The sequence below is a fragment of the Hoplias malabaricus genome, chromosome 8, assembly GCF_029633855.1.
Source record: "Hoplias malabaricus isolate fHopMal1 chromosome 8, fHopMal1.hap1, whole genome shotgun sequence".
NCBI lineage: Eukaryota > Metazoa > Chordata > Actinopteri > Characiformes > Erythrinidae > Hoplias > Hoplias malabaricus.
The window spans coordinates 35482112-35495332 of NC_089807.1; the positions used below are offsets into that span (position 1 = coordinate 35482112).

Here is a 13221-nt window from a genome sequence, read left to right on the forward strand (position 1 = left end):
TATATATATATATAATATTTAGTATACAAAGCCTTAATTGTTACCCAGTTATGATTTTGTCTCAACTCCTATAGCCTTCTACTCTTGTAAAAGCTTTAAACTATGCTGTGCATTCCTAGCTCTTCCAGCTACCCACCAGATAACATGCTACTTATATTTGCCTCTACTGGACAGACCACCCGCATATCAACACATCTGCAGTCCCCTTGCCTGGTCTGTACCATGACTGCCATTAGCTGAGTGTGCTGACAGGCAGGACTGTTTTTAGCATACTGTTGAAGGTCAGGTCAGCACTATTGGAGAGACTATGTAGGTTATATATACCAGCAACTCCATCCCAGCTGTGGTGGCTGTCATGGATCAATTAGAAGCTTGTAACCTAGTGGGTATAATGGGTATACAACTGAAAGCTTGTAACCCAATGCAAGTAATTCAACTGAAACAAAATCGTTCTTCATCTTTCACATTAGCTATTGCGCTTTTCCCCTGCATGGAACCTACACGACTCGGGTCTGCACTTTCACTTTTTCAATATGGTCCCTGGAACTTTACCTCGAGATGTTTTGAAGATGTTTATATGCTCCTTGGGCCTATGGTAGAAAAGCTGAATGCTGAAAGCTGAATGCGTAACAAGGAAGACTGATCTGTGAGATCTGGGGTGTTGAGCCGTGTTCAGTCCAAAAAGCAAATACAACACACGAATACACTGAGTAAACAGGCCAAAATTTACCCCTGTCATTTTTGTGGTTTTCAAAGCCCGTGATTCCTGTTAGAGACTGGGATTTGTGACGTCACTGGCTCCATTTTGCGGGGGAGCTGTGCTAGTGGAAAAGCAACAGGCTTTAAGCAAGCTGAGCCGTGCTGAGTCAAGTCAAGTAGAGCCGGACCCATACAGTGGAAATGCAACACTAGATACGAGACAAGCTTTTTATGTGTAAAAAAAAATAATGGAAATTACTTATTATTTGGGGACAATTTATACACCTTTCAAACAAGTTAACCAAAGTCTTAATGAAAAGCCTTTGACATGCTTTGGTTAAAAAAAATCAAGCACCACAACATCATTCTCCCCACGTTTAAATAGTCATGTTCAGAACGACAGGTTTCAGCGCCTGTTCTTTTAAATGACAATGAGTCACAGCTCAGTTCAGTGAGAGAGCCCAGGAGTGAGGAGAATATGGTCTGGTTTTTAGTCATTTTCGCTTGGTTCTCTTTCTTCTGTGTTGTTGTTTTTGCCGTATTTAATCGGTGCTCATTTTCCCCCCTCATGTTTGCTGTGTTAGTTATTTCTCTGTTTATCCTTGATTATTTGCTCTTGCATAAATGTGGGTCCAGCGCTGTGATTGGAGAGACCCAAACAAGGAGGAGGGGCAATTCTGAAGTCTCAGCATCTGACGTAGGAAGTGGAGAATTTTTCAAAGTTTTCTCATCTGGACAGACTGTTTTTCTGTCCAGGTGAGAAAACTTTGAAAAATTCTCCACTTCCTACGTCAGATGCTGAGACTTCAGAATCTGAAGTCAGAAAAAGGACTATATTGTTTTATTTCACGGTTTGGTAGGCTCTCCAGATACACACATTAATGTGTAAATACACTGATAAATGAAGTAGTTATTAGGCATAAATGTTTTTACTAGGGCTGTAAAACATGTAAAATGATTAATCACGTAATTTTGGGTATTTAATCATGATCTATCACAATTGTTTTATTTGTTCATATTTGACCCTACTTAAAATTTCTGCATTGAGTGGACAAAATTACCTTCTACAGAATGTATTTATTCTTTTCACAAACATAGTTGTCTAACGGTTGTTGTAGCATACCATCTCCAAGATGGAATATTTACCTCAAAGAGCAGCAGAGACAGGCCAGTTTCCTTTTAGATTTACTGATGAGAATATCTGTGTGCCTCTTTTCTTTACAGATACCAACAGCACAAACATAAAACATTATTTCTGAGGAAATATATACTGGCTGAATAACATGATGTAGAAAAAAACTAACAAGATTATGCATTATGATGGTGATTAACACCGGAGACCATATTTTTACCTTGTGTTCAATATGATTCATTATTCTTTCATTAGTATTGTGCAATTTAGCGAAACACTATTTAGTTCACTAAGTAGTGTTAAAAACAGTAGTGAATTCAGACAATTCCACTGTCCATTGCTTAGTAGCAAAGAAACTTTGAAGCTCATATAGTGAGCTCCGATGTATACTATAAATTACCACTGCATTATGGGAGGTTATAGTGCCCTCAAAATCACACTTGAATGCACTTTACAATAAAAAAAATGGCTGATGTACTCAATAGTGCTTTAAAATGTAAATAGGGGGCCATTTAAATAATAGCTTAGTTTTAGACACCACTAGAAAATTGAGAGTACTGGGCCATTTGTTAACAGTGAACAATTTTCAATGCACTCAAACAGTGCAAAGTAGTGTACAAATGATGTAGCCTAGCGGATAATGTATACACAAAATGCACTGTGTTGTATAATGCCTTATGTTAGTCTGTTTTTTTCTTGAAAACCTCAAATGCGTTATTATCAAATGCTAGTACTAGCAGTAGCCCATGTGTTTTTATTCAGCTCTTCATACTCTACAAGTATAGGTGTTACTAATGCAGTGGCAAATGTCAACAACTATTCCAGTCCCCACTCCCAACCTCTGTCTTCTGAGCTATTGTCCATTTATCTGTATCTCCTCCATCTTTCTCAGTGCCCCACTTTCTCGCTCTCTGCTTTTTTGTGACCTACAGAGCAGGCCTTTTGTGTGTGTTTGTGAGCGAACAGGAGATTTGAGCTGGCATATCAGCCACCCATTCACCCAGGCATCAATTGGAATGAGCTGAGAGTGGAGAGTCCTGGTAATCCTCCCCTCACCCTCTCAAAGCTTTTGTTTTCCCGTGCTCCTGTCCTTTTCCTCTCCCTGTTAGCTTTGCTAAACCAGACACAAAACACAACTATAAGTGTATACAAGACACTGTTGAAATGAAACAGTGGTTAAAGCCTTTGTCTGATTATTAGCACTTAGACAAATAACAGTGGGCCCAGGTGGATGGGCTTCTAGCCTACATTCAAACAGCAGGTAAAAGTGGCCCAAATCTGATTTTGTGATAAAATGTTTTTTGTTTTGCTTTTCATTCTGTCTATAAAATGTGACCAGATCCTGATGTCTTTAAGAAAAGAAAATTTCCAACCTCTGTCTTTGAAAATATCCCCAATGAGACGAAATGGTTGCATTATCATGCCAGACCAAAAGGGGGACATAGTATCTATTAAATACATCAAAACACGAGAGAAACACAGATGTTTGATCTTAATCACTCCATATTCTCTATGTGGTGCACTACACAAGGCATGAAATTACTGAATCTAGATCTTAATAGTGCAATATATATTTTTAATACAACATCATTTTATATTTAACTGTATGTGAGTATCTGAAATCTGGTGCTATCTGCATGTATAAGTTGTAGTTTTATTACTTATGGAATTCACAATATAGGGAGTGAGGTGAATTTCAGGCAGAGACAAGCACATTGTTTGACATCGGTGTTTCTGAAAAGATGTATTTTGGCCATATACACAACGACACTGACAATGGTGTTCTGAGTGGACGCGAGGACAAAATCCCTTCGTTTTAAAAAGTATCTGGATTCGTGTGGACGGGCCACATTCTCACTGACCAGATGAAAAGGTCTGTCTGTTCCATCTGTAATGCATTCTTTTTTTAAATGAAGGAACTGTATTTGTGTTTACTGTGCAGGGTTGTATCACAAAACTACCTTTATTTATTTATTTTTAATGATTTCTATATAAATACATACATGGCTTTTCTAATAACTGTCCTGGTGTGTGAGTGAATGAGTGTGTATGTGAATGAATGTCTGTATTTGTGAGTGAATGTGTGTGAGCCTAGATATGGATTGGCGCTCTATCCTGGGTGAAATCCTAGTGCCCGATTCAGTCCTCCAGGTGGACGGTCGTTCCTGGTTGAGAGTATGCTGTGCGCGTTTGGCTGCCGCTTCTCGCCAGTGTGTGGATTGAGTGTTCTGAGCGTTCTGAGCAGTGTGGATTGTAAAGCGTCCTTGGGTGTCTAGAAAGGCGCTATATAAGTGTAAAGATACATTAAATACTTAAATATAAATTAATTTCCGAAGTTGGTGGTTATGCATTGGCCAGGTGTGTGAATGTTTCTTTCACTCTAAATGCAAAATTGCCAGGTCTCTCACAAACAAGAGGTCTCCAAAAAGAGTTGAGCACAGACAAAACAAGCTTAATATTTCCATAATCTACATTTGAGCAGCTTTCATATAGACATTAACAATATAAAATTGATAAAGGATGATTTGACCAGTCCATTTCCATGTCTTAAACACTTTAGATTATAGCGAAAATACTTTAGAACTGAGTCTAAAGCAGTGGCGATTGCTCTAAGACTGCAAGGGAAGCTCAGCTTCCCCTAAAATGTAAAAAAATAAGTGATCAAATATATACTGTTGTGTGTACATGTCATTGAATAAATATGCACTACAACGTGCTCAACTTTTGTTCAGAATCAGCTTCTTATCACTGGTAAAGACGCGGCTTTCCCGCAGTTTCACAGTGATTTAAACAGTAAGGACGCTGAGCGTCCACAGAGTTCAATAGCGAAGCAGCGAAGTGCAGCGAAACGAGACGAGTCATTGGATAAATGCTGGGCTTTGTCCCGCCCATCGGACACTCAGCATCTCTGGGGTTCTATGGGGCAGTGGGCTGGCCTCGGCTGGCCCAGATGCTCAGCTTCTGCATGATGATTGGATGATCTGTCTGAGGCTGAATCCCTTTTTGACTGACAGCGAAATGAGCGAATCAGTGATCCTTTGGTGTAAAGATCTGTGGGAACACAGGCGACACACTTCACATGGGCCAAGGCCGTTTAAGCAGCCTAGCTCTGCTGGCCATTGACAGGACACTAGTCAAGTCCCTGGAAAAGACGCCTTGTTGGTACGACAGGGTCACAGATCATTTTCTTGAAAAGGAACGGAGGGTAGAATTTACGTATAAATAAACCGACACATTTTATGATGTAGGCCGAAATTGAGCTTCCCCTCCTTGAAAGACCAGCATCCGCCACTGGTCTAAAGGTATCATTCTCAACCTCCATGGATTGATGTATAAAGCCACATGAATTCTGATCCAGCTGTTAAGACAGAGTTGCATTGCTAAAAATGGATTGGATTTAAATACCAAATATGAAAGTGGCTCAAATCCAATCTAAAAAAATGTCTGATTCAATGCAATTTTTTCTGTTCACACAGCAACACAAAGTGACACATCAGCAGTATAGTCCGGCCCATTAACTCGAGTGTGTCAGGATGGACAGCATTTTGAATACAGCTCAATTAAGTGCAAGCAATCAGAACAAATGTCATCTACTGTTAGCCTTAAAGGCACAGTAACAAAACACAAACTATGAATGTTTTTAGCATCAGACAACATTAATACTGGAGATCAGGGCAAGAAATTAGGTAAAGGATATGGTTTCTAAAATTCTTGTAGTTCTACACTATCATTTAACATTAAATGGAATGTGGCGTGTACGGATTGGATGACTGTGATGAGGCTTATGGGACGTTTAGCTGACCACACAGCTAAAGATCTCGCACTATGCAGCTAATGGTCAGAGGGCAGAGGTCACTCACAGGTTTCCAAAGAAGGTTCCTTCGAAACATTGAGTCATCAGCCAGAAAGCAGCTCTGCCATCACCTCTAATGTCACCACAGTAACCTTTACAGAGATGTCAGCAGTCTCCCACAGGCACATGTGAAAAATAGAGATGACATTTACAGTATGGAGGCTGGAATTTACAGTACGGAAGATTCTCTGTTAAGTCTTCTCTTCACTGTAATATATGGCATCAATATAGGGCCAAAAATGTTGAGAACCAAAAAGTAGAATCCTTAACCGAGAAATTCAATTTCTAAAAGAGAGGACTGTTATTAATAAAGAGAGTTTTAAAAACAGGTTTGTAAACTGATTGTACAGTATTTCATTTTTTGTTTTGTATTTTAACTTTTCATTGCGCTTCTCCTCAGTTACGTGTCTCTGTCTCGCATTCAGTTCTGGAGCTCTGGCCCTGTTTTAAAGGGAGGGCGGGATCTAGTCAGCCATTGGCTGCTGGAGATGAGCTCCACTCACCAAGTATATTCAGCACTCCCTGGTACTTTTTGGGTGTTGTTTGTGTTAGACAGCGGAGGTGGGAAGGGTACTCTGTATGTATATGTGTGTGTGTGTGTGTGTGTGTGTGTGTGTGTGTGTGTGGTGTGTGTATAGTGGTGGTTCTGCCATTACACAGGGGCTGTCTACCCCAGCCCTCCCACCCCCCACCCCCCAAAAGCGAGAAACATCTGGAGGTGACAGCAAGACTGTCATATGTGAGACAGTAAGACAATTATATACAGAAATATTCTGTTTACAAACCTGTTTTAATAACTCTCAACATTAATGACAGTTTTCTCAATCACCAAATGTAATTTATTGGTTATGAATTCATTTTGTTTTTTGGTTCTCAGAACTTTAGAACCTATTTTGACGCCATAGAGGACCGTGTGTATGTATATGTATTTTGTCGTAGTGTTGAGCATACAATGTACTCGGTGAGCAAGCTTTATTTCCAGCAGCCAATCACTGACAAGATCCAGACCTTCCATTAAAACAGGGCCAGAGCTCAGAAGCAAGAAGCTTTTCGAACTGAAAGCAAGACCACAAAACCCAAAGCAAGGTTTTGAGACTGAGAGGAGCGTAACTGAGAAGAAGTGCAACGAAAAGTGCAAAATACAAAATAAATGATTCAATATTAAATATATTCTGTTTACAAACCTATTTTTAAAACTCACAATATTAATAACAGTCTTCTCCTTTTCAAAATTTAATTTCTCGATTATGTATTCTGCTTTTTGGTTCTCAATTTTTGGCCGTAATTTAATGTAAAAATAATGATTCATGCAAAAAATTTTGAGAGTTCAGCTGTCGTCCTGGAAAGGTACCCACCTACAAATCAGGACAAGCAGATCTAGCTTTAAACCTGCTCTAAACAGAATGACAGAAAATAGCACTCTAAATATTTCTGCTTCTCTCCCAGCCAATCTACACAGACTTGACATTCCAAAGATGATTGAACCAGTCACCAGACTGAACCAGAGACAAGTTAATCCAGAGGAATATTCAATTAATCCCACCCTCCATTAAATGATCATGGTTTATTTTGACAGGCCTGCACCTAAGTGAGTGTATGATACAGTCTTAAAGTATTTGTGAAGTTGTTCCAACAGCTAATCCATCCTTAGACCTCAGAGGGTAGTTATAGAAAGATCATGAGTGGTGGGCTTGAACATGATCAGGGTCATTAATAGTGAGGGGAAAGCCAGTGAACAGTGAACAGTGCCAGCATCTGCAAGTGGATATGAAGTGCTCTATCAGTGGTTTACACTAATTAGGACAACAATAACAAGACACATGATTCAACCTGGTGTGGGTCGGTACTGGTTATGGCAAACTTATGCTGAGCATGGATGTTAAATACAGCTGTTGTGTATGGATGTTTGTGTTTATTATAGGGACCATACATGGTCAAGTTATGCTTTAAATAACCAATGACTAATGATCATTTCCAAGCTACTGTTCTATTTTCTATGACAGAACTAATATTATAGGTCTCTATGGGAGTGCTGGAAAACTAATAGGAACCATATGGGTGATATGTAGATATTTTGTACTGTTGTCTGTTTAGCTTCCTGTAGAGACTGCAGCCTTGTCACTTCTACTTTTGACGCACACACTTGGCTTGGCCAAGAATGTGATGTGTATCCCAAAATACACAGCTGAAAATCCCAATGGATTTAACAGGTTAGAGGAGAAATGACATCCCCTCCAGTCCCACACTGGTTCATCTTAATATCTGACTCAATAACTTATTTGTTCTTTTTGATTATTATTGAGTGGTATTTTGAGTGTAGATTTTTCAAAATGCCCAGAAGCTTTGTCTGTTGGGAAAGAAATGTGAAAACATGTCTAGGAGTGTTAAGGGTGGAAATATGAGCTCCGGGGTTATTAGCTAAATCTGATTATGTGCTAACAACAAAAGTCTGCAGGGACACTAGTCCTAATTTTACCACTTTCTTTAGAGAAATGCCATGTCAGTCAAGATTTTTAATGAAACTGAACCACACATGAATGAGTTATGAACAGGTTAGTGTTACATGAGCTGAGTGGATCGTGGATCAAATGAATAGCAGGACGTTATAACAGCTCTTATGTTTTTGATGACACTTGTGCATTCATTAATGGTACTAATGGATTGCAACTATAATCAGTATTATTTTGAGCAATCCTAAATGCTATCTACTGAGTGTGCCATTTCATATCCTTGGACTACCATTATGATGTGTATCTTTTATAAAGGTCTGAATCATTGATTTGCAGATCAATACTGAGAGAAGATTGCTCTCAGTACTTAACTGGCTCAGTGTGGTGCACACCCAGCTTGTATAATCTCTGTAGAATAGAGGGAAATGAAATGAGAAGCTGGAGCAGCTGTACATGAATTTAAGTGGATTTTAATGTCTATATGTTTCAGCTTCTAATAGCTATTATGCAGATATACTGAGAGGTTTTTAAAAGAACCAGTCGTTTTGTAAAATATACATCTGCATCATTGTCATCAAAATGGTCTAGTTTGATTAAGGGATTTCTTTTGCGTAACCATTTTTACAGTGTTGTGTCTTTCGGGAAAAAGACGCAGTGGATTTCTTTTTGGTTGAAGTGTTAGGAAAAGCCCTTGCCATTCTCAAAAAAGCAATATTGAAAGTCATTGCACAACCAAACATGCAATTTATGTCACTAGGGTGACCAGACATCCTCTTTTACCTGAACATGTCCTCTTTTTTAGACGGGCGGAATTTCACAAACGTCCGGGATTTTGTTTTTCTATAGCTTACATAGAATTTTGAGAAGCGTTTCATTCACAAAATAGTCCCGCCCTCCCCTACTCCGATTGGTTCGCTTGAGTGAGAAGCGGGAGTGGTGAAGTAGCCTAAAATCTTCTGATTGGATGGTCTGACTGAGGAGCTACCGTTATTGGTCGATAACCTTCTCTGTAAACATTTAATTGGTCAGTCTGCACGTCAGTAGTCCTTGTTTACGTCAGGCAAAGCTCATGTACCTACCCTCATCTCGAGCAGCTATGCCGAAATGTAAAAAATGTAGGTTCTTGGATGAATTAAAAAAGAAATTTCCATGTTTTCCCATGTGTAGCAAATAAAGGTGTAAAGGACCTAAAAGCACACATAGCCTAGCATTTTGTAAGTGTTTTTACAAGGCTGTTCGCCTGTTCACTATCTTTTGTAAATAATATTTTTCACACTTTGAATAGCATTTGTGCATTTAGTCATCAGTGTGCCTTCTCTGTTTAACACTTGGTCGTTCATTCTCAGTATCTACTTGGGAGACTGGGATGGGACTTTATAATTATCCAGAAGAATGAGATAAAGCTGAAATGCCTTCTGTCATTATCTCTTGGCAAACCTACCCTGCCAGACTTGTGTAGTAGAAGCTGATAAAGCCTACTTTCAGACGCATACTGTGCTGTATTTATGAACATGATGACATGCAAGAATTCGGCTAACGTGATGGTGATGTCCATCCTCAGATCACACCTGGGAGTAAAGCAGCTGCAGGGAACCTGGTGCAGGGTGACGTCATTGTAGCCATCGATGGAGTCAGCACTGATGGGATGACACACCTTGAGGCTCAGAACAAGATCAAAAGTGCTAACTTCAACCTGGCTCTCACCATGACAAGGTACCGTCCCTGTGTGTGTGTGTGTGTGTGTGTGTGTGTGTGTGTGTGTGTGTGTGTGTGAGAGTCATTGTAATTCTTCTCTTGACCTGGTATACAGCCTTTCTCTCATAATAGTGAACATACATACACTTTCTAAACCTTTGTATATTTCAAAACATGGAAAACTACATTTCAGTTAACTACTATTTTGTTATGATTCATATTTATATTATTTTCACACAAATTGCATTTACACTTTGCCATTTGGCAGACACCTTTATCTAGAATTGCTTACAGTTCTAATCATGTTCCAGAGGAACAGTACGGCAGTGTTAGAGTCTTGCCCAAGGACTGTATTGGTGCAGCATGTTACACCTACACGAACTGGCTTGGTTCCCAGTTTCTCTTCTGCATAGTAGGCAGAAATGTTTACGCTACAACAAGAACAATACAAATTAAATATAATCCACAGATGCCGTTTTGTCTTTCACAGAATTATAAAAGACACACATTAATATGGATTCATTACTGTCACTAAATCAAGACACTGTGCTAAAATATATGAAAATTCCAAATAAGGTGAATAGTGTCTTTGTATTCAGTGTTGCTGAGTAAAGACACTGTAAATGACATAAATGATACAAGAATATGTAACGGTGCCAAATACTTCTTTGTGTATACATGTGCGCGCCACAGTTAGTCCGCCCTGCTATTAGTGAGCCGCTGTCAGTCCTGTTTAGTCTTACAGTAATAGAAGATCAGACAGAGAGATTTAGTGTTACATGTCTAGGGGTGATATTAAATTTCATTGTGGCATGCTGACCAAGCAAGTAAGGCCCAGACTGGGGAACCTGCTTTCAGAAAGTAGCGGCTCTCAGGATGTACAGTCATGCTATTAGAAAAGACCTATTTTCAGTTTCATAAGATATTTACATCTTTGACGGTTACTTTTATTAATACAATTAAACAGGGTTAGGTTTTGCCTATTAGAAAAAGTGAACTGTAATTATTTGCACTGCTGTTTAAAGGTGCTGTATATAAATCTGGAGAACTCACCCCTCCTATCAGTGCTCCTTCAGAATAAGTATCAGTTTGAATTACTACAGAAGCTCATTTGCAACTCAAGCTGTTTAGTTTGGTAGCACACTCGGTGTGTATTTTTGGCAAATCTGGTTGTCTGGATTTTGCGTCCATCCCACCTTAAATAATATAACTTTCTGCATCTTTTAAGGTGGAACGGTAGGTTCGAATAAAAGGCAAACTGTGGCTTGTTTGTGGTTCAATTGAACGTGCCTGTAAGCTTTTGTTTTGCAAAAATAAGTCCATGTGACCCACCTATAGAGCAGGGATAGAGCAACATCCTCATCCCTTTTCATGCCTTTTAATGTTCAGAAGTCTCTCCAGCATCTATATGCCTCTAGATTCTGTGTCTCAGCCCTGCTACAGTAAGTGATGGAAGAAAAGAGCATTGGAGTCGGTGACGGAAAGGAATATTGCCTCTTACACTGTCCTGTGCACAAGCAGGAATGCCCTCTTTTGCTGACAGGCTGGAGTAATGTTTTTGTTTTGTTAGATTCCCTTTGAGTGAGCCAGGGCTGTGTACAAACACTGGACTTTTTTCAACCTGAAAACTGACCAGAGAACTAACAAATGTTAAAAAAAATATTAGATTGAATTTGTATACCACACTATAAATGCAATTATGAAATTTCATTAACTTTCTTTCAATTCATTTTTCAGAGTTAGTTACTACACAGTATAGACTAAAGAATAGATGGTCTTTCCCTTTTGCTGCTGTAACAACTTCTACTCTTCCAGCCCAATACCTGGGGGCTTTATTTTCCTCTAATTCCTTCTTAGAAATAGGTGTGGCCTCCTCAATGCTCATGTGCAGCTGCTCCAGAGCATCTCATTTCACCTCAGTGCTTTTCTATGAACTTAATACAAGCTACAAGTATGTTTATAAAATTCTATTAACAACAGTTAACATGTCATATCTGATATAAATTCCAATTAAAGAAGACTATTTTCATAGTTTTTAATGTTCTTTAAGTACAAACTCCTGTAAAATGGTGTTCCCCTGGTTGAACAATGAGACAACACTAATTACACTTACTACAGGTGTAGGGTTGCCCTGAAGCTGTGACTTTCGTACATTAGTTCTCAGTCACGCTTGCTGGCTTTGTTTTTATTATAAATATAGTGTAAATATACAAATGCCAGCACTTTTTGAGGGGCACCCCCAGCAGTGGATTTGTGTGTGTGTGTGTGTGTGTGTGTGTGTGTTTATACTTGTGTTAGGAGGAGGTGCCAAAGTTTAGACAGAGAAAAGGTCACAGGGCTTAATTTCTGTATTGTTTCCTCTTGGTCCATTAGCCAGGCTCATGCTGCAGGCTGTTGTGTTCAGTGGGAAAGATATGATGTGGAGACCAAGCCCCGCTCTCGCACGCACACACACACACTCACACACACTAAATCATAGCCTTCTGCTTCGCCATCTTACTCAGAGTAAGTAAGTTTTTTTCAGTGGAACCTTTGAAATATATCAGTTTCACCTCAATATACTGTACAAGCCTGGTGCAATCAAATCAGGATCAATGCTAAAAGGGGGTTAGGAAGCAGTGCTTGCCCCACGTAGCCTGTTATGACCCCTAACCCATCCCCAAAAGAAGAAAAAAAGAAATAAATATTTTAGATATACTGTTTAGCATGAATGGTTTAATATATGTTGTTTTGATTTTTGCTTGACTCTAACGCAGAATTTGTATTTATGGTGGGGATAAAACAGGCAAGCATTTCGGTGCAGAATTTATAACTGAACACATTCATTTACTGAATGCCTCATTTAAACAACAGATCATTAGCAGCAGACCTTTACTACGAATAAGATCACTGCTGTGATTGAGTTGTGTTCATGAAATGACAGAGCACACTCCTTGCCAAGGCCCCTTCCACTGTCCTGTGCACAAGCAGGAATGCCCTCTTTTGCTGACAGGCTGGAGTAATGTTTTTGTTTTGTTAGATTCCCTTTGACTGAGCCAGGGCTGTGTAAAAAATTTTTTCCATCTGAAAAAATTCCACCTCTTCTAATAGCATGACACTGCAGAGTTGAACTTTGTTCTCTCACTCAGCACATTTATGGAGACCAGAAAGTAACTGCCTCACCATTTAAATGGAATGTCAACAATTGTGGGGGAAACACTGTTCTCTGGTTTGTTTACATTCAGAAGCGCCACATCTTTTAAGGTAGAACAGTATGTTGTTAGGAGAAAAAAAGAACGACTGGTCTCCCAAATTTAAAATCAGTTCCATCTATGGAGCAGGAATAGAGCAATGTCCTCATCTCTGTTCATGCTTTTCAATGTTTGGAGGTCTGTTTGATGTCTAAAAACCTC

General features: G+C 39.3%; 1 protein-coding gene across 2 annotated transcripts in view; it reads left to right on the top strand.

Moving 5' to 3' along the window:
* Positions 1–13221, top strand: part of ldb3a (LIM domain binding 3a) — a 66185-nt gene that overhangs the window by 19656 nt on the left and 33308 nt on the right. For both annotated transcript variants that reach the window (XM_066679703.1, XM_066679704.1), the window contains exon 3: positions 9696–9847. In XM_066679703.1, coding sequence (XP_066535800.1) covers positions 9696–9847 — 152 coding nt within the window. The remainder of the gene's footprint in view (positions 1–9695; positions 9848–13221) is intronic.